The sequence below is a fragment of the Salminus brasiliensis genome, chromosome 15, assembly GCF_030463535.1.
Source record: "Salminus brasiliensis chromosome 15, fSalBra1.hap2, whole genome shotgun sequence".
NCBI lineage: Eukaryota > Metazoa > Chordata > Actinopteri > Characiformes > Bryconidae > Salminus > Salminus brasiliensis.
Window position 1 is genome coordinate 23,777,862 of NC_132892.1, and position 20,153 is coordinate 23,798,014.

General features: G+C 38.3%; 3 protein-coding genes across 8 annotated transcripts; 2 read left to right on the plus strand and 1 right to left on the minus strand.

Moving 5' to 3' along the window:
• Window positions 1-321: 321 nt before the first annotated feature.
• ebpl (EBP like) lies at window positions 322-4,781 on the plus strand. 2 transcript variants are annotated; one of them, XM_072656685.1, is made up of 5 exons: window positions 322-553; window positions 638-707; window positions 1,645-1,783; window positions 2,386-2,635; window positions 4,695-4,781. In XM_072656685.1, exons 1-4 carry the CDS (start codon window positions 365-367, stop codon window positions 2,612-2,614), a joined length of 627 nt encoding a protein of 208 aa, XP_072512786.1. In that variant the 5' UTR covers window positions 322-364; the 3' UTR covers window positions 2,615-2,635; window positions 4,695-4,781. The 2 variants fall into 2 exon arrangements, with proteins under 2 accessions (XP_072512786.1, XP_072512787.1); XM_072656686.1 differs by lacking the exon at window positions 4,695-4,781 and having other exon boundaries at window positions 2,386-2,731.
• Window positions 4,382-5,136, minus strand: arl11 (ADP-ribosylation factor-like 11). The gene has a single exon (XM_072656687.1). The coding sequence runs from the start codon at window positions 5,010-5,012 to the stop codon at window positions 4,482-4,484; it is 531 nt and encodes a 176-aa protein (XP_072512788.1). The 5' UTR covers window positions 5,013-5,136; the 3' UTR covers window positions 4,382-4,481.
• Window positions 4,708-19,776, plus strand: rcbtb1 (regulator of chromosome condensation (RCC1) and BTB (POZ) domain containing protein 1). 5 transcript variants are annotated; one of them, XM_072656682.1, is made up of 13 exons: window positions 4,708-4,781; window positions 6,444-6,535; window positions 9,322-9,553; window positions 9,978-10,128; window positions 10,386-10,552; window positions 11,744-11,902; window positions 12,576-12,683; window positions 13,623-13,765; window positions 14,672-14,862; window positions 15,887-16,013; window positions 16,200-16,351; window positions 16,839-16,969; window positions 18,049-19,776. In XM_072656682.1, the coding sequence occupies exons 2-13, from the start codon at window positions 6,528-6,530 to the stop codon at window positions 18,187-18,189; spliced, it is 1,710 nt and encodes a 569-aa protein (XP_072512783.1). In that variant the 5' UTR covers window positions 4,708-4,781; window positions 6,444-6,527; the 3' UTR covers window positions 18,190-19,776. The 5 variants fall into 5 exon arrangements, with proteins under 5 accessions (XP_072512783.1, XP_072512781.1, XP_072512784.1 ...); XM_072656680.1 differs by lacking the exons at window positions 4,708-4,781; window positions 6,444-6,535 and adding exons at window positions 6,845-6,986; window positions 7,083-7,111; XM_072656683.1 differs by lacking the exons at window positions 4,708-4,781; window positions 6,444-6,535 and adding exons at window positions 6,869-6,986; window positions 7,083-7,115.
• Window positions 19,777-20,153: the final 377 nt, after the last annotated feature.

Sequence of the window (20,153 nt, forward strand, 5' to 3'; positions counted from 1 at the left end):
CGTATGCTAGCAGGATGTAACCCCGCCCAACCCACCATTTGGGATGTGGAGCTGTAATGGAGCTCCATCCAATCCCTGTGATGAGTGAGAGTGTTGTATATAACCTAGAACTACAAACAGCAAGGCTCTTTCTAATGCGCCTGATTTTAAGGCTCCACAAACGGTTCGGTTTATAGTGTACAGCACCAAAGTAATGACATTTGGCGCCAAAAGTTGGACCCCGCCCATCTCTTCTGAAGTGACGGCGCTAAAGTGGAGAGATTGCAGCGCCAGCCAATGGGACGCGAGGCTGTAAAACGGGGGCGTGGCTGGGCTAGCAGTTGATGGCCAAAGTTCGAGTAACGAAAACTGTTATTTTTTAAAAATGTCTAAAGCCGTTAAAGGAGACGAGGCTCCGCTTCTGACCGGGGTAACGGTCATCTCGCTGCTCGCCTGCGCCGCACAGTTTGCTGTGGGCTATATATTTGCACAGATATGGGGCAAAAAGTGTTCTTCCACGGACAGATGGGTCCTTGTGTGGTTGTTTTACGACGCCATTGTCCACATTACCCTGGTGAGTAATCGTCCACTGCGGGTTGAATTTAGCGAAATAGCACAGTAACGCCATTTCTCACCTGGGGCCATTTTCATTGGACAGGAAGGTCCATTCGTCTACATGTCGCTCGTTGGGACGGTCGCAACTTCAGACAGCATATTTGCAGAACTTTGTAAGTGTGACTTACTTGATTAAAACGCCCTAATATAATTATTACAATGGATTACGATTATTTAGCTACATTGGATGATCCAATTTGCATCAAGTGTAACAGTGTTAATGAACACGGAGGCTGGAAAAAGAAGAAGACGCCATTGGCGACATCTAGCGGTACGTGGCGGTAGTGCGCAACGTATGAGAGCTTTGCCTCATTACACAGTTTACTCTGATAAAGGGGAATTAGCATTACATCAATTTCCCCCCGCACCTCTGTCTAATTTATCGACTGAGATGAAGCTAATAAAGTAATTCAGAGTGTTTTGTTGTGGTTTATTGTAGCTATAGCTAAAGAAAATGACTGACTGCAATATCTACAACATAAACATAACTAGCTAGTTAGCTATAGCTATATAGCCACTGTCCAAAATGACACATAGCACTAGTTAGTTAGGTTACTTCTGCAATTTCTAAGCAGTTAATTAAAATGGGCTACCGTTTTGCCTTACAACACCCTGTAGCTATATAGCTATCTATCTACAGTTTAGGCCAAAACCTCTCAAAGTTTCCTAAACACATCTCAGGCATTAAGCAACATGGTAGCTAGCTTGCTAACTAACATCTTATAGCACTAGCTAGCTAGCTTTCTATGAGGTAGTGCTAACTTATATGAATAACAATATGAAGATATTTTACTATTATCATGATAAATTAAGTCACAGCATCTGTTTCTAAACACTGAGAACTGTATGATAACTGTAAACAGTAGCGTTAGCATAATTATTCCTGTTTTACTGTAGCTAGCTATATATTACATTTAGTGAACTTGTTGTACTCAGCTGTAGCTAGCTAGCTTTTCAAATAAAGCCACTATTGGTGTCTTCTTTTGAGATCTGCTTCTTTTAAGATAAATATTATTTTAAATGTGCATCTCTGTTTGTAATACCCTCCAGGGAAAGAATATGGAAAGGCAGATCAGCGCTGGTTGCACTCAGATCCAAACATCGTCTCTCTGGAGCTGCTCACAGTCGTTTTGGACGGGTTTCTAGCCCTGCTGTTGATCTACGCTATTGTAAAAGACAAGCACTACAGGTGATACAGGAACACAGTTCAGCAGTACATTTCACCTTATCAGTTCATGATCATATTCATTTTTCAAATTCTGTTTGCATTATTAAGTATTAGATTTTCAATATTTAATGCGTTAAAATGTCCTGTTCCTGTAGAGCTAATTTTAAAGCTTCATTGTTTTTAAAGAATAAATAATGGATCAGGGTTTAGTACTGGAAACCGTATCAGAAAATAAGAAATAGGGAGGGGTGGTAATCATCCAACATCCTAACCTTACCTAACAGTTTTGTGATGCAATCAAATCTGCACAGCAAATTTAGAGACAGTTATTCCAACCCATAACCTTTGATTTCAGAAGAAACAACAAATAAGCAGCTGTCCCAATACTTTTGTCCATATAGTGTATCTACACATTCCTTTAAAGAAAATGATTTAAACACTACACTGAGGCCCAAGACAACCTGGCAGCACAGCCACTGGATATCATTTCTAAATGACTTTCAAAAATGTTAAATATGTGGTCGTATCAGTACACTTCACCGTTACTGCAAAATCAGCAGTTGTATATATTGGCCTTTGGGCTGCTACACCTGTGTAACCCACCCCTGCTTTCTCTATTCCAGGCACTTTGTCCAAATCACTCTGTGTGTGTGTGAGCTATATGGAGGCTGGATGACCTTCTGCCCGGACTGGCTGATAGGAAGTCCTAACCTGAACACAAGTAACTGGCTCTACCTGTGGGTGTACCTGGTCTTCTTTAATGGCATATGGGTCGTGGTGCCCGGATTCCTCCTTTGTCAGTCATGGAAGGATCTACGAACGTCCCATTACCCTCTGAAGAAGCAGAAGTAGATCCTCAGAAAGGCTTGATGGGTTTGTTTTTCAATGTTCTCTGTCTGCCCTGTTTGTGGTGTACAGTGAAAATGACAAGAGGACATGTTGTGCATAAACATTCACTGACAGACTTCAGCAAGCGCCCAATGTCTTCTGTTATTAGCGAAATTTCTGTGAACAGGTTGTTTGAGGTCAAAACTCAAAACAGCAGATTCTCAGTTCTTTCACAAATACAGGGCCTATGGCAATTGGCTGTTTGCTGCACACAGATGCAGCACATAGAGATTTAATTTAAAAAATGCTGGAGTCAACTTTGAAGACAGAATTGTTGCTGTGGCCTTTCTGGAATTTCTGATTCCTGAACACTGATTAAACACATGTTCTGTATTAATTATCTCAACTGAATTGAATCAAGTATCAGTTAGTGAACAAGTTTGGGTGTATCTGAGGCACACCTATTCAGTCCAGTATGTCTAAGACATACCCACCAAACAAAACGTGTCAGTACAATAAAAACAAACCAGTCATACAGTTAGAGAGGTAATTAGTCTCTCTTCTCATGTTAAAAATTTAATGTTTAATCTGTACAACAGTGTTATTTAGTAATAGGACAATCAACTGCACATTTAAATGACAATCAAGTCAATACAGTCTATCAGTATTAAACAAATTGAAGATTACATTTCACCTGTTTTTCTTTCAGTTTACCTACAAAACATAAAGGTTTGTTCACCCAGTCCTCCACCTTCACTTTTGACCATGAGTCATTGACCCATACTTCATACATTTTATTAGGATGGCAACAAATGACTATGTTGATCATAAATTAATCTGACGATTATTGAAATGCATAATCAGTTATTCAGATTATGAATCACTCAGTAAAATAAAATATAAATAAATATAAATAAAATATAAACTATAACCTTTTTTCTGCCCAAAAAAAAAAAAAAAAAAAAAAAAAAAAAAAAAAAGATAAGGATGTGCAGCAATAAATTATAAGAAAAGTAAATAAATTTTCCCTGAATCAGCTTTACCATGATTTTATTGGATCAGATAAAAGGGAGCTTTAGTTTGGAAGTATATTGTGTTACTGCTGTGTTTTATTAGTGATGTTAACACAGTCTGTTTGTCTTAGTGATTTTTATGTTGTTTATGTTATGGTGGAGTGGAGTGGAGTCTGCCTCTCTCTCACTCTTTGTCCTTCATTTCTTTCCACTGTAAAAGTTAATAGTGGAGCCTGTTTGTGATTGATGTTAAAATTTCTCCTTTCCAAACTCATCCCAACTCCCATTCCTCACACTAATAGAACTCTGCTCTCCACTTGCCTTATAGCTCTTATGACTCAGCGGCCGTATTTTTGATGATATGTTTTAAATTACACCTTGTGCCTCTAAAAGTGTGAAATCTCTGTGGTTTCTACAGTAGGGGTAGACAGTAGTTTGACAGTATTTTACTATTACAATAAATAAATAAATTATGAAACTTATCAAACCTCAGAAACACTAAATATAGTGACACCTGTATGATATATTTATGCTGTGTTAAGAATCTAGTTTATAATATGCATATGTGCCTACAGATAAAAAAATATAACTTAAGAAATAGCTACAATCTTTTTTAAATACTTTTTTCAGCATTCAGTTCACATTCAAATATCCTACCGTATATTAATATATGATTAATATTTTGTATTATGTAATATATTAGGAAAAATGAGAAAGCAATTCTCAAAAGATCCGAAGGACCTATACTGTAAGTATAAAAACTATAAGCACAATAATAATAATAAAACAACAGTATTTAAAGTAATAATACACTAATAATGCAAGTGTCAGAACAACAGTTTCAAACCGTCCATGCTTAGTGTCCACCCTCGTCCATTTTACTTAATCTGAAGGAGTTTGGCCACAGACCGGAAAGCTTGCTGGACTCCCAGGCCTTTCAGAGCACTACATGCTTGGATCTCCCAAACCCTGTCTTTGTAGCTCTCCATGTCCAGTTGTTTGGACACTTCACTGACCGTCATCGCGTCAGGGAGGTCCGATTTGTTAGCCAGGACCAACAAAGGAACGTCTGTCATGTTTTGGTCTTTCAGGATCTTCTTCAGAGCCTTGCTGGCCTCATCCATCCTAGCACGGTCGGCGGCGTCCACCACAAACACCAGAGCTTCACATTCCTCCAGGTAGTACCTCCAGTTGGCTCGCATGCTCCCCTGCCCGCCTATATCCCAAACAGTCAGCGTAGTCTTCTTGTCTAGCTCCAAGGTCACCACGTTGAAGCCAATGGTGGGCAAGGTTTCCATAACAACTCCTCGGTGGAGCCTGTAGAGCAAAGTGGACTTCCCAGACGAGTCCAGGCCCATCAGAACCACCTGCTGAGTCTTCAGGAACTTCTTTGAAAGCATGGGTCCCATTTTAGTCTTCTAGTTTTCTGTGGTGCCTATGAAGAGTTTTGTTTAAAGTAGAGATCGTTCCCAATGAGAAGAATTTGCATCAAACAAGGGGAGGCTTCAGATAGAGCACTGTTCTCTTGCGAGTGCTGTGGTTAGGCTGGGAAAGAACATGCAAAGCAGAAGTGAGACCCAAAGCTGTAGTTTGCTGCTAGCCACAGTAGGCTGGCCTAATGCTACAGGTTTCCCTAAATATCTCCACCATGTGATGCAACTAAACAAGTAGATCCACATTGTAAGAAGAAGGTGTGTCCACCAGAAGTGGAAGATCTTTTGCTTACTGAACATTCCATTATAATAATATGCATTTGAGATGAAACATGAACCTGTATGTTTGAATGTTTGAAATTATAGAAGGTCAGAGTCAAAGCTGAGAACTTTCTCTGGCAATGTAAGCTTTACCAAAGCCGGCACAAGAGTCTGCTTCGGGTTGTTTTCAAAACAAGGCAGGAAAACTGTTCCAAACTATGACACGTACACATGAAGCGAACGCTGAAATGTGTGAAATGCCTTAGTTACAGTATAAAGCAAAACAGGAACATGATTACACATTTGCTCCTGTAGAGATGACACATTTGCTCATGTGTAAGAGCCAGTAAGTGTTGAAATAGGTTATTTGAAGGCTGCCTACATACAGTTCACTCAGAGTGAGGCATTGCAGATATTTCACTCTTTACTTGTTTTCCTTGAAGCGTTTTTTCCTTATTTAGTTTCAGTTGACATATTCTTTTTTTTTTTTTACAGCTCTTTTATTTCCCTCACAGAAATCTGATATATGACAATATATATAAATAGTTATAAAAGGGTATGTTGTATTATATTCTATATATTATGCAAGTCTAATATATGATGATATACATAAAAAAGATATATGTATTATTATTATATATATATATATATAATTTTTTTTTTTTTTTTTTTTTTTTTTTTTTTTTACTTTTGATTTTATTAGTAAAAAGTGTTTTACGATGCTTTCGGGAAAAGCTGCCCAGAGTGGTTTGATGTGGTTAAATTTATTGAAGAGGAACTTACCAACTCTTGATTTTTGTACAGTGGTTCTGAGGTCTAGAAACAGAATAATGTGTTCACGTATGTATCAATGCTAAATGTAACACTGTCACTGACAGTGCATGCATGCATTTAAAATATTTTCACCCCAAATGTATTTGTATCATAAAACAGTCTCGGTATTCAGGATTTGATAACTGTTTACATCTTAAGAATTAACTATAGAGACATTTTTCTTTGAGTTTGCCTTTCATGAAAAACCCAGCTCTCTGTCCACTTTCACAGCAGAAATGAAATAGTCTTATAGTTACAATTATGAGCTAATTTAGTCATTAATGAGAAATGAATACATATTATTTTCTCATAATAATGTATGTTATTTTTCAGGGCGGAATATGGATAAACACAAACTTTCAGAGGCATTAAACCTGTTTGGACGTCTGGTTCCTATCACCACCACTGTGAACAATTATGAGTTGGTAAGTTTCTTTAAAAATGGAGCGGTTCACAACAAGCTGTTATGATAACTGTGTTTACATTATAATAAGATAACTATGAAGATTTGTTTGTAAATGTATGTAATTTACCTTTAATGTAGTCAGACAAATATCACAACACTGAAATTTACCATCATTTTGAGCGCTTGTATTTTTTTTTACTGTGGTTATGGAATAGTATCGTGTTTGAATGGTGTGATAATCTAATATTTCACGCGTTTATTAGTTTTAATGATTAATTTAATGATCTGTCAGGGCTTTTCGCTTGTGTTGACCCTATTCTGAGAGCAGTTGTGCGTTGCTGGGTGACGTAGCCTGTAGCTGCAGCTCAAAACTCCGCGGCGGTGTCAAGCTGCCACCAACACCGAGCAGAGAGAGAGAGACAGACAGACAGACAGACAGCTTTTACAGCTCTGGAGTTGTCCTACCTCTGGTAATACTGTCTCAAACTCCTCTAGACCTTGTTAGCTAGGTCCAGGATTTGTATTGCATGAATAAACCCTCTCCCTTCACTCCCTTTCTCTCCCAGTTTGCCTGGTTTCGTGATGGAGCGATGCTGTAGGTTCGTATGTAGTTGCGCTAGCTTGTGCTAGCTAGCGTTAACGGTTGGCATCAGCAGTCCTGCTCGCTAGACAGATGGCGAAACGCTTTTATTTCTTCTGCTTTTTCTGGTTTGTGCCAGCTGCTGACAACTGCCATTTAGTGTCGACATCCTATAAGCTTTGCAGAGCAGAATAGTAGCTAGGGTTAAACGTTTGGGCTTGCTAGTCCCCCAGCTTGTTTACCGAGATTACTTGGAGTTAACCACGCTAGCCCTCTAGTTAGCTAGCTAGCACACAAGCTAGTGCTAAGTAGTTATTAGTGCAGCTGTTTTTGTACTTTTGCAAGCGCTATGTAGATAACACTGGCACTATCTAGACGGGTTTGCTTACTGTTTTAAGAGGCTTCCAGTAGCGACATGTCAGCAAATCAACAAATGCTGCAGTACATTTCATCCCTGCCCCGCATTCGTTATCATTTCTAGCTGCTCTGCTCAAACGCTTGTTGTGTTTTTATCTAGCTGACGCGCCTGGACTAGTCTTAGATTTACTTCACACTGAAGTTCGCTCAGCTGGCCTGTTTTATTTTCTGACTGTTCAATTATGCACTGGTATGAGCCGCAGAACAGGCAGCTAAGACGATCCAGCTGCATGCCTTTAAGCGCCATGTAACTTAGCTGGAGTTGTGCACTTCTTAGTCGGTGTTAAACAATTTACCCAAATATTGAGCTGATCTTTTTGACTGCAAGGCCAAGTTGGACATTAGCTTCTTTCTGCAAAATAGTCTTATCAGGATGACTACACGTGACAGGCCGTTTTTGGATTAGTTACGTTGCATGTTAGGTGGTTGTTGTCTGATATGTGCATTGTAGGATAAATTAATCAGCTATTATCAACAATTTACCCAGATATTAAGTCCCTTCTGTTTGTTGAAAAAATGCATAGTTTGACCTAGTTACTTTCCCAAAATGGTCTTATCAGAATTACTTAACCTGGCTGGCTGTTTAAGAGTTGGGTTGCTTACTTATGTTAATATCAGGTATGTATCTGAAAATGTTTAAGCCATTCACCATTCAGACATGCTGTTTTGGAGTTTGGTTGTTTATGCTAATATCTGATATGTGCATTGTAGATCTAGATGTTTGACCAAATTAAAAAGCCATTTTAAACAATTTACCCAAATATGAAACTAATATATTTGCTTGCAAGGTTTAGATTGACATTACTTCCCCAAAAGGGGCTTATCAGAATGACTAAACCTAACAGGCTGTTATAATGTTGGAGTTAGGTTCCGCCCTTATGTTGATGTTGACTATCTGTATTTTAGGCTTATGTGTCTGAAATAATAAGCCAATTTTAAACAAATCACCCATATATTAAAGTGATCTTTTTGTTTGCAAGGTTTAGGGTTATATAACTTCCCCAATATGGGCTTATCAGAATGGCTAAATTGAACAGGCTGTTATTGTGTTGGAGTAAGGTTGCATGCTTATTGTGAAGTCTGATATGTGCAATGTAGCTTTACGTGTTAGGCCATATAAATAGCCCAATATTTAAAAACAAAACCTCAAATATTAAGTGTATCTGTTTGCTTATTAGGTCTAATTTGATATTACTTTACCAATATCAGAATGACTAAAACTAACAGGCTGTTTTGGAGTTAGGTTGCTGGTCTATGGTAATTTGTGATATGCATGTTGTAGCTTAACATGTGAGGCCAATTTAATAAGCCAGGATTAAACCATTCAAACATTATTAAGCTCTTTGCTAACGAGACCTTTATTGGTATTATTTGTTCGACGTAGTCTTATCGGAATGACACAATCTGACATGCTGTCGCAAAACTGATAAGCCAATTTCAAACCCATCAGCCAAATATTGAGCTAATCTCTTTGCTAGCAAGGCGTATTTTGACATTACTTTACCAATATCAAAATGACTAAACCCGACTGGTTGTTTATGTCTGGAGGTTAAACTGGTTGCATGCTTTTATCAATTCCAGGTCACATTCTGTCGTAGTTCCACATCTTATTAAAATAATCAGCTAGTTTCATACCACTTTAGCCAAATACCTGGCTAGTCTATCTGCCTGTCAAGCCCAAATTGACCTTTGCACTTGTCAGTGTGTTTTAATCTTAACCTAAATTCTTGTGCCATAACTAATGTTATTCCTTTGTATAGATAATGCCTTAACCTGTTTTGTTTATTACTGTGTGTGTGTGTCTCCAGTGTCAGCAGTGCCAGTAGCTGCAGTGTATCTCCTGGTAGGTGTGCGGCTGCAGCCCCTGCCCCCAAATCTCTTTCCCCTTTCCCTCGGAGCATCAGTAGTATAGCCATGGTGGACGTTAGCAAATGGCCTCTCTTCACCTTAATGAGTGCACAAGAGATCGCCTCTATACGGCAAGCGTGTGTCTTCGGAACGTCCGCCAACGAGGCCATCTACATCGCCCATGATGATGAGGTGAGGTGTTAGTGAGTTGTTGAGTTAGGTTTTGTGGTTCGTTGGACATAATGTTACCCAAAAAGACCACAGCATAACATAACTAAAAACAGAAACAACTTGATGCAACTTGAAGCAAGTTAGTGCTAATTGGTGGGGTTTACACTTAAACTATTTGTTAGCCATGCTAAATAAGCAATATTCAGATGTCAAATTTGCCAGAAGGCTCATCAAGAGCAGGTGCAGCACAAATGATTTGAAGCATTTACTAGAACATTTTAAGATGGTGGGCTCCTGTAATTGGGATGGAATAAGGTCAAATTGTCCCCAAAATAGAAATATTTCACATTTTTGATTTGGGACATTAATTTATTGATCTACTTCCTTTCAAGTGTAAAGGTAAGACGCTGGCCCAGATATCAGCCTTTTTGCATTTGCTCTGCAGGTGTACGTGTTTGGACTGAACTGCAGTAACTGTTTGGGGACAGGAGACAGTCAAAGCACTATTGTCCCCAAAAAACTGGATGGCCTGAGTGGGAAGAAGGTGGTCAGTCTCAGCTATGGCAGTGGGCCACATGTACTTCTTGCTACAGAGGGTAAGAAGGATGTTTTGTATTTCGCAATATTTTCACAACACATTTCATTAGGGTGAAACTATTTAATTTACTGAAATTCACTGAAAATACTTACTTAAGTGGAAAAAGACATGCAAAGAGTCATTTAAAAATACTTTAAAATATATAAAGATTAGATGTGGCAAAAATACTGTTTGTGTTAATTTCCTAGTTTTCATAAACATGCTACTTATTAGACAGTATATTATGACTGAATGATGATGATGTATCCTTTGCAGAGGGGGATCTGTATGCATGGGGACATAATGGGTACAGTCAGCTGGGAAACGGAACAACCAATCAGGGAGTGTGTCCAGTGCTTGTGTCCACTAACCTCCAGAACAAGAGGGTGATTGAGGTGGCCTGTGGGTCACATCACTCACTGGCCCTGACCCATGATGGTGAGGTGAGTAAAGATTTCGCATTGTGCGAAATGAAGTCTGATGTAACTGTTAGTGTTTTTATCTTGGTCTTCAATTGGACAGTGAAGTGTTTTCCACTGAAATGCCAAATCTAACTCAAATAGCCTTAAACAGACAGAATTTGTATCTTGTCAATTTGGAGAATTTGAGTACAATAAGAATTAAGTATGTGCATATATACACATATATATATATATATATATATATATATATATATATATATATATATATATATATATATATATGTGTATATATATATATATATATATATATATATATATATATATATATATATATATATATGTATTAAAAAAAAAAAAGAACTGCTGTAGCTCAGGCTTCACATGTGCCATGCTTTAGAGTCTAAATTAGTAATCCCACCCCCAAAAAAACTAATCCTCATTCCCCTCCTTTTTAACCACCATTTTCTTTCTCAGAACATACGATAGAGGGTTAGAAATATGGGTTAGTTGCATATTAAAAGGCATTAGATGGGATTTGGGCTTGAAACGCCTCCACTTCCTCTCAGTTGGAGCAGTTAGATGTGTAATAAGGGTACACTAGCAATAACAGGCAGCATGTGACTAGGCTTAAGATCATTGTTCTCTCAGGCTTCAGAGTAGCTTGCCCGTACGTGAGTGGCGGTGTTCTTGTTAATGTCATTGTAGGTTTATTTGCTTTTGATGTACATGTATGAGGTCTAACTTTTAGTGTGCATTGCGACATTATTTGTGAAAACATTAGTCATTGCAGAAGTTACTATACTATAATTACAATTATTTCATGTTAAATATTGTCATTTTTGATAGGTTTGCATTGTACATTATATTTATAGATAAGGTCAAATCAATTTAGTTGACACTTTATTGGAATTCTAGCTAAATAGAAACAGTAAGCATTCAGTAATGTATTTGTGAACAGGTTATAGTAGTCATTTTTAATGGGGTAATAACATTGTATTGATATAAGGGGCTGTATCTAATATATATCTTATAAATTAGTTTTTGTTTGTATGCTGTATATATTGGCATCTATCATCCATGTAATGTGTGTAAGATTTTAGTATGAGTATGGACAAAGGAAAGTATTGCCGTCTTAATTTCAGATGCATTTATCACCTGTTTTTCATTTGTTCTCATTTGTCTGTATAACCTTCTTTCTACATTCCCATACAGGTGTTCGCCTGGGGCTACAACAACTGTGGTCAGGTTGGTTCGGGGTCCACTGCCAACCAGCCCACGCCACGTAAAGTTTCCAACTGCCTCCAGAATAAAGCGGTGGTCAGCATAGCCTGCGGCCAGACATCCTCCATGGCTGTGTCAGACAACGGGGAGGTAAAAATAAAACTATAATGGCCTTCCTTAGACTGCTGCAGCCCAAACAACAGTGACCTGAAAGGCATTCACTTGGCCCAGAGAACATCATTTGTTTGGATGGTGCCACAGGATTAACAAATTCTTTCTGGACTTTTTCCTGATACTGTGACCGTTTGGGCTTCTGTTCAGATGAGTATGTTTCAGGCCATTGAATGAATGTTTGTGTTACTGAGCATCAGGAAGAAAGGAAGAAAGGAAGAAACCTGTAAATATAACTTCAACATTCGTTATGCAGAAGTTCACCTGTTCACCTGTGCTACCTTCATCCTTACTGCACATAGCATGGTCGTAGGCAAACATTGTGTTTTTTGGGCAGTGTGTTTACTTACCATGTATTGTCTTAAATAAACTTGATAAGTGCATAATGATGCACACCTAAAATGTGCAGTAATAACTAAAGTAAATGTGTAATACACTAGTTTTTGCTTAATTAAGTAGTGTGCTGCCAGTTAAACAACTGTCTTGATGAGGCTTAATAAGGGCACTATAATGCTTCTCTGTACTGGAGTGTTACTTACAACTTCTGTTGCGCCTTTTTCATGCATGATCTCAAATGTAAAATTGTTAGTATATAATGATTTTAGGTTCAAATTGTCGGTCTGTTTCCACTGTAGCTGTGTTTGTGTTTTAGGTGTATGGTTGGGGTTATAATGGCAATGGACAGCTTGGCTTGGGGAACAATGGGAATCAGCTGACTCCATGTCGTCTAGCAGCGCTGCAGGGTCTGTGTGTTCTACAGGCAAGTCTTCCAATACCCACTGACATCCTAAAAGAATGCATAAAGAGGACATACAAAATTGGCTTCAATATTGCTGTTTATTTAATCCTGTTAATGTGTTTTTGCATAATGAACTTGTTCTCATGTTTATGCAGCTGTCATAAATATAAAATCTGGTACGGTGCAAAAAGAAGAAAAGACTTCCTGAGCAGAAACATGGAGGCCGTACATCAAGATGCAAACTGTTTAGCAGCTATAACAGGAAGTCTAGATTTCAATTTGCAAAAAAAAAAAAAAGCTTCTTCAACAGAGTCTTATAGTGAGACCAAGGTTAACCTCTACCAAAGTGTGGGGGAAAGGATCTGCTCATGATTTTTGACCTACACTCTTATCTGGCAAGAACAGTGGAGGTAGTGTCATGGCTTGGGCTTGAAGTGTTGCTTCTGGAAAGAGCTTTTGTTAATGACTTAACTCGTGATGGTAACTGCAGAAGGAATTTAGAAGTCTTCAGGTACTGTCTGTCTGCCAATATAATCAGGGGAAACTTTGAAACCAAACAGCTGAAAGCAGCTGCAGTAAAAGCCTAAAAACCAGAAAAAAAAACAAGTTTAGTGGTGCAGTTATTGTAAACAAGGTACGTGCATCTAAATATGAATTACTGTAATTTATTTTGAAGCTGTATTTAACAAATCTGGCAGTAAATGTCAGGAAATAAATGCTGATATATTCACTGTATAACAAAACATTTGTATATCTCTTGCCTTTCCAACAGTTTTAGAGGATGTTGTGTCTATATTTGTGTATAATATATAAAAAGGTTTGTGTTTTGTTTTTGTTTGTTTTGGGGTTTTTTCCCAAGCAAAAAAAGGCTTCCTGCCCAGATAATAATGTGAGGAAAGAATTATGCCTCTCCCACGGGATCAGTTGCATTATTACATTAATGTATGCCATCTGTTTTAGATTGCTTCTGGTTACGCCCACTCGCTGGCACTAACCGACGAGGGACTTCTGTATGCGTGGGGAGCCAATACTTATGGTCAGCTTGGTACGGGCAACAAGAGTAACCAGCTGAGCCCTGTTCAGGTCATGGCCGAGAAAGAGAGGTAAGAGAGAATGTCAAATGTTTTTGTTTTTTTTGTTTGTTTTGTTTCTTAATCCTTTTTTTGCTGCTTTGTTGATTTCATTTCATAAGGTTATATTTTTCTTTTTGTCTCCCAATACCTAACCTAAGCATATTTAAAACAGTATGGTCTTTTCATTTTAACACTCACCCTTACTCACCGTTTTACAAAAGAAACCAGCCAATTTGAACTGCAACAAAAAAGAAAGTAATCCCGTATCATCCATGTAAAAATGATTTATTCAAGTGCAATCTGGTGTGGACACTAAATGCTGAATTTTTTAGATTTCTGTGTTTTATGTATCAGACAGAGCTGAGTGTGGTAATAAGGTCATGTTGAGTTAATAATGAAGGATGTTGTGTGCGTGGCCAGTCAGCGTACCAGCGCCGCTTTGTATTGTTGCATCCCAGAGCCATTTCCCGTCAGCCTGCTGGGGAGTTTCCCCCTTTTCCTGTTTTGAGTGTCCTGTGATGGGAAAGCATCAAGTGCCCATTCAGATGCACTCATAATGCATTTCCCAGAGTGTGTTTATAGTTACGATTTGAAGGAAGGTCGCAGAAAGTTTTGTTTTGTTGATTTTTTTTTTTCTTTTCTTTTTTCTAGTTGACTTTGTCCGATGAATAGTTTTCATTCACTGTTAGGGTTAGTGTTTCTTTTATAAATATGTTGCCAGGTTTAAAGCACTTGGGTGTCATGTTGAAGGATTTGCCTAGCAGTCTTGCATAATGTTTATTCTTGCCTCTCTGGTGTGTTTCCCTTTTCCCTTTTCTTCACCTCCCTTCCTCTCATACCTCCCCTCCTCCCGCCTCCTCTACCTCTACCCTTTGCTCTTCTTGACTCTTGCTCTTCACCCCTTTATATTCCACCTTCTCTTTCCCATTCTTCCAGGATTGTGGAGATAGCTGCCTGCCACTCCACGCACACCTCAGCGGCAAAGACCCAGAGCGGCCAGGTGTACATGTGGGGTCAATGCAGAGGCCAGTCCATTGTCCTTCCCCACCTCACACACTTCTCTTGCACAGACGACGTCTTTGCCTGCTTTGCCACGCCCTCTGTCATGTGGAGGCTGCTGTCAATGGGTGAGTCTGGGATATCTTTTGGTGAGTGTGCTCTTTCATGGAGGAGTGTTTGTGTTTGTTTGTTTTTGTTTAGTGGACCCAAAGGATTAATTATAAAATGCTTTTTTTAAAAGCTGGTTAGCCAGATCATTAAAACTCAATGGTTAGTATGTATGGTTAACTTAATGGTTAGCTGTATTATAGGAAATAAGATGAGGAAATAAGATGACTTTGGGCTTAGGTTATCCAGTTTACTGAGAATCCAGGACAATGACTAATATGTTGGGGAATTTGCTGCATGGGTTTTATTAAAGAAGACTGAAGGAGCACTCGTCTTGGCCTTGAATCATTACTTAAGCTGATCTCTTTTACAATTTCTTGGTGCACCATAAAATCTCATCACAGATCAATTAAATAATTTTGGTGAGATTTTACTGGGATTTTAAAAAATACACTAAATGCATGTGATTGGGAGAACTATTTAAACAGTAGTGGAATATAGACCTACATAAACAATGTTACTCTAACATTCCAAAATGAACATGGCTGAATCACCACTTTCAGATACCTATATACACCCGTTTTTTACCACCGATACGTCATGACTAAACTAGGGCTGGGCAATATGGTAAAATGACTGTATCACGATATTTGAATGCCTTTTTTGCAATACACAATATTTATCATAATATATGTGATCACAGACTAAAAACATCAGTAGCGACAGATCCTTAAAAACTACGAATTCAGAAACTCCCATACTGAATATAGTGATTTCTATTCAACATATGCTGCTCTTCATTTAATTAAACCAGTCTGTTTGTAATGAAACCTGCAGCTGATTAGTGTTTATTAAGCACTGACAATTATTATTATAAATTAATTATTATAAATAAATGTATATTTTACTTCATTATTGACTATTTGTAGAGTAACTCTCTTAACTGTTGATTTAACTTTTTAACTGTAGTGACAGCAAAGCTCCTCCTTGCCCCTGGTTCTTCTAATCTGAAGTACAATAACTGAACTGTTATTCTTCTGGTAGAGCACGATGACTTCCTGACAGTGGCCCAGTCTCTGAAAAAAGAGTTTGACAGCCCTGAGACGTCAGATCTCAAGTTCAGCGTAGATGGCAAATTCATTCACGTCCACAAAGCAGTGCTTAAAATCAGGTGCCTGAATTTTACATTTCATTTCAGTCCCTGGAGTGTTTTTGTACATTGATCCATGGCTTTATTTTGTTCCTCATAAGTCCATAACTCCAATTGCTACATAATAAAGTGCTTGTGAAGTGGATATTCAGTGTCTGATTTACATTGCCCCCACTGCTAAAATCCCATCTCTTTGCCTCATTACAGATGTGAACACTTCCGGTCCATGTTTCAGTCCCACTGGAATGAAGATATGAAGGAGGTCATAGAGATTGATCAGTTCTCTTACCCTGTCTACCGTTCTTTCCTGGAGTTTCTCTACACGGACACTGTAGATCTTCCACCAGAGGATGCAATTGGTGAGTTCAAGATGTACCGTAGAAATGGCCTGGTACATCTGCAGATCTTTCAGTATGGGTGATTGGGGGTCAACTGTTCTTCCAGCATCTTAATTTAATCCATTATTCAAATTCTTGTCATTTTTGAATAATGGGTAGTTTGAGGAATCTACAACATACTCTGTTAATGTTTAGTTAGTTTTTAGTTTAAATGTTTTTGTTTGTCTTGTCAGTGTACTGAAAAAAAAATTAAAATAGTGTGACCGTCATAAACCAGAACAAAAAAAATGACTTTTTACAAACTCCTGAAGCTTGGGAGACTTGCAGTATACTAGTGTACTTGTTGGTTACAGCCAAAATGTATTAAGAATAAATTCAATGAGTTTGCTTGGCCTGGCAGCTTTGTGCATTGAAAAAGCTATTATTGTAATCCTTTTTTTTTTTTTTTTTTTCTTCTTTCTTTCTTTCCTTATTATGTTATTTACTGATTACTAATTCCTACCTGCAGGACTGCTGGATCTGGCAACCTCATACTGTGAAAACCGGCTGAAGCGGTTGTGTCAACACATCATAAAGCGTGGCATCACTGTGGAGAATGCCTTCTCCCTGTTGTCTGCTGCAGTCAGATACGATGCTGAGGTACAGCAAACCTGACCTTATAGTACAATTAATTAATTAATTAATTTAAAATTAATATTAGTTATTAATGTAAAAATACCTTATTTGGACAAAAGTATTGGGGCACATTTATTGTTTCTTCTGAAATGAAGGCTGGTAAAAAATGTTTTTGTTGCCCAGAGAAGGCTTTTTACTAGTGTTAGTAGGGTCAGAATGTTTGATAATAATCACCTCACTTTTTTATACCCCTATAGCCCACACCTGGCATTAGGCATTGTGCCATTAGGTTCATGTTTATCTGCGCCAGAGAGTCCTGCTCTATTGGCAGAACTTTTTCTATTGGCAGGGACTGGACAAGCTGTGTGTGTATATTTGCACATATGTGTCAACAATGGCTGCAGCTTAAAGTAGCTGAATGCATTCATTAGAAGGGGTGTCCACCAATGTTTAGACAGGGTTTATTAAGTATTTTGTCAGATGCAAATAGAAAGATCACATACATGTTCAAATATAAATTAAATATTGCAAAACTTTATAAATACTTAATTATTTCCACAATTATAAGATCCACGTTTGCACTGTGCTCTTAAGGGGCACATCAGAGGAGATAAGCTGCTGCATTGGTTTGTTATTGTTAATTTTAAACATTAATATTGTTAAATTGTTCTCTAAAAGGCTCTGCTAGACCAAATCGGTTAGGTCTGGATTTACCTTCTATTGGTCCATTCATCATTTTCACACAGTGTAAAGAACAGCTGCCAGATTATTTTAAAAAGTGAAAAATGGAGATGGATTTTGCATGACATGTTTGAGGGGGTTTTAGCAATATCAACAGTGTAGTCTTATAGGTGTAAGGTGATAAACAGTTAAAGATGAAAAAGCTGGTTGGATTTTTACTTTCTTGACCTGAATTTTCCATCTCTATAAATCATGCTCATGATTTTATTTTGGTTGGTTACAAGTAAGTCAAGGGGGGGGGGGGGCAGGACATTAAGTCAGGGGCATATAATTATCAAAAAAGTGTGAATGTGAATATTGTGTGTCTGCAAATTGATCAATTTAAAGTACAGTGAGGTTGTGTTGTCCCTCTATTTCTCCAGGATCTGGAGGAGTTCTGTTTCAAGTTTTGTGTGAACCACCTGACTGAGGTTACCCAGACAGCAGCATTCTGGCAGATCGACGGGAACATGCTGAAGGAGTTTATCTGCAGAGCCAGCCGCTGCGGAGCCTTTAAAAACTGACCCAGTGGCCTGACGCAGAGGCGCATTAGCTAAGGAGCCCATCTGTTACTGCAAGCAGTCATTCAAACCACTAGAAGGCGCTGTTACTAATTACAGATGGCGAGCCTGCCAAGCAGAAGATGCTGCTAAACGGAATCTACCGTGGACTTGCAATACATGCTTAGACCAAGAATATTCTGAGTCATTCCAATGACCAGTGCAGATTTCCATGAATGCTTGTTCACTGTTTGAAGCCATGTTGCTGATGTCCCATTTACATGGACAAGATTCAACAGGCACATACATACAAGGAAAATTGGTCCACTAAAGATATTTATGGGCTTTTGATGTAGGTCATGCTTCAGAGCATATCTGTTACAGTTTTAGGTGATCAAGCTTAATGTTACTCCTAAATAACTGCTATCCATGGAGCTGATCTGTTACTCTCCACGTACTCCGCTGTTTCAATTTGCAGAAGTTTTTTATATTACTATACTAATGTTCCTCAATGCAAACGTCCTCATGCTGCTGCTGACGTTGTTTGCATTGAGTGTGATAACTGAAGTGTTAGGCTTGTATTGAATCATTGAAAGTATCTGTTTACTCTCTCATCATATCTCATCTGACCGTGTTGGAGAGAAGAATTACTGGGATATGATGAGGTAAGGTGCAGTGCATGGATGTTTGTATTGAGTGGAGCCATTGCAGATGTGGGCTAGCGAGTATACTGACACTTTAAAATAAGTAACTTTCTCACATTAGCTTATCTGAAACTGCTTTTGTCCAAAACTGTTGGAGTCCATGTGAATGTCCTACTGTCTGAACATTCCTGAGGAAGAACAACACAAATTTAGCTTTTTTGGAGCTGGTGGAAGTTCACTCTTGCACTTTTCTTAGAAATGTTATTTTGTAGTTATTATTAGTTCACCTAGTAGTTGTTTTTTTGAAAGTGTCACTAAGGGCTTTTCTAATTGTGGTTTCCCACCTTGGAATCTTGCCGGTGTTCATGTTTACTCATGATTGATTGTTGGTGGGGTTCCCAACTGCATGGTAGCACAGAGATCAGTGTTAAATCAGTGCTGGGAAGTGTGTTTAATGTTTAAGCTTGCACGACCACTTAAGATGATCTTTCTTTTATGAATCTGTGAAGCTCATTAACCGCTCTCCCTTCACTCAAAGTAGGTACTCCCGGAGCATTGATGGGGAAACTGTTATGGAACCAGACAGATGCAGAAAGTCCTACTGTTCAATGGACTGTCAGTAGGGAATCTCGTTGGACAGAGAAACTAAGCGAAAGAACATCTGTCTCTGATCACTGGTATAAAGTTCATTAGAGGCTTTTGTAAGTTGTAGGTTTCCAGTAGACATATGGCACTTTTTGAATAGCTCTAGATTTTAGTTCTGTCATAAGTGACACTGGGTTTACACACACAAACACACACACACACACATGTATTTTGATTGTTCGTGTGTAGAAGCAAAGTATGTGGACTGTATATATTGTATAGTTTTGCACAATATTTGAGAAGTGATTTGTCTACATATGAGTGCTACAATATTATAAGAGGTCACAATGAAAATAAAACTTTTCTTTACAGTTTGGGTAAATGAGTTCTGAGTCTTTTCTCTTGTCATTAACCACAGTGTTTCTGTTGCCTTGTTCATTTATTCACAGTCTTACTCGTAGACCGAGCAGAAAACAATATTTAATAATGTAGTCATGATCAAATCATGCTTGGTTTTCACACACAGCCTCTGTACTTCAGGCCCAGCTTTTACGCAGTCGTGACTAAGACTGGATCAAGAATCTTTTGCTCTTTGCTTTACAGAGGGTTGCCTTGAATGTTGATACCTGAATTTCACACCTTCAGCCATGTTCTAATGACCTTAATTAGGAAGACTGATTTAAAGCCAAGAGTGATAAAATGGCAGAGTTTTAGGAAGCTATGTAAAATTGAGGGAACAGCTTTTTTTTTTTTTTATAG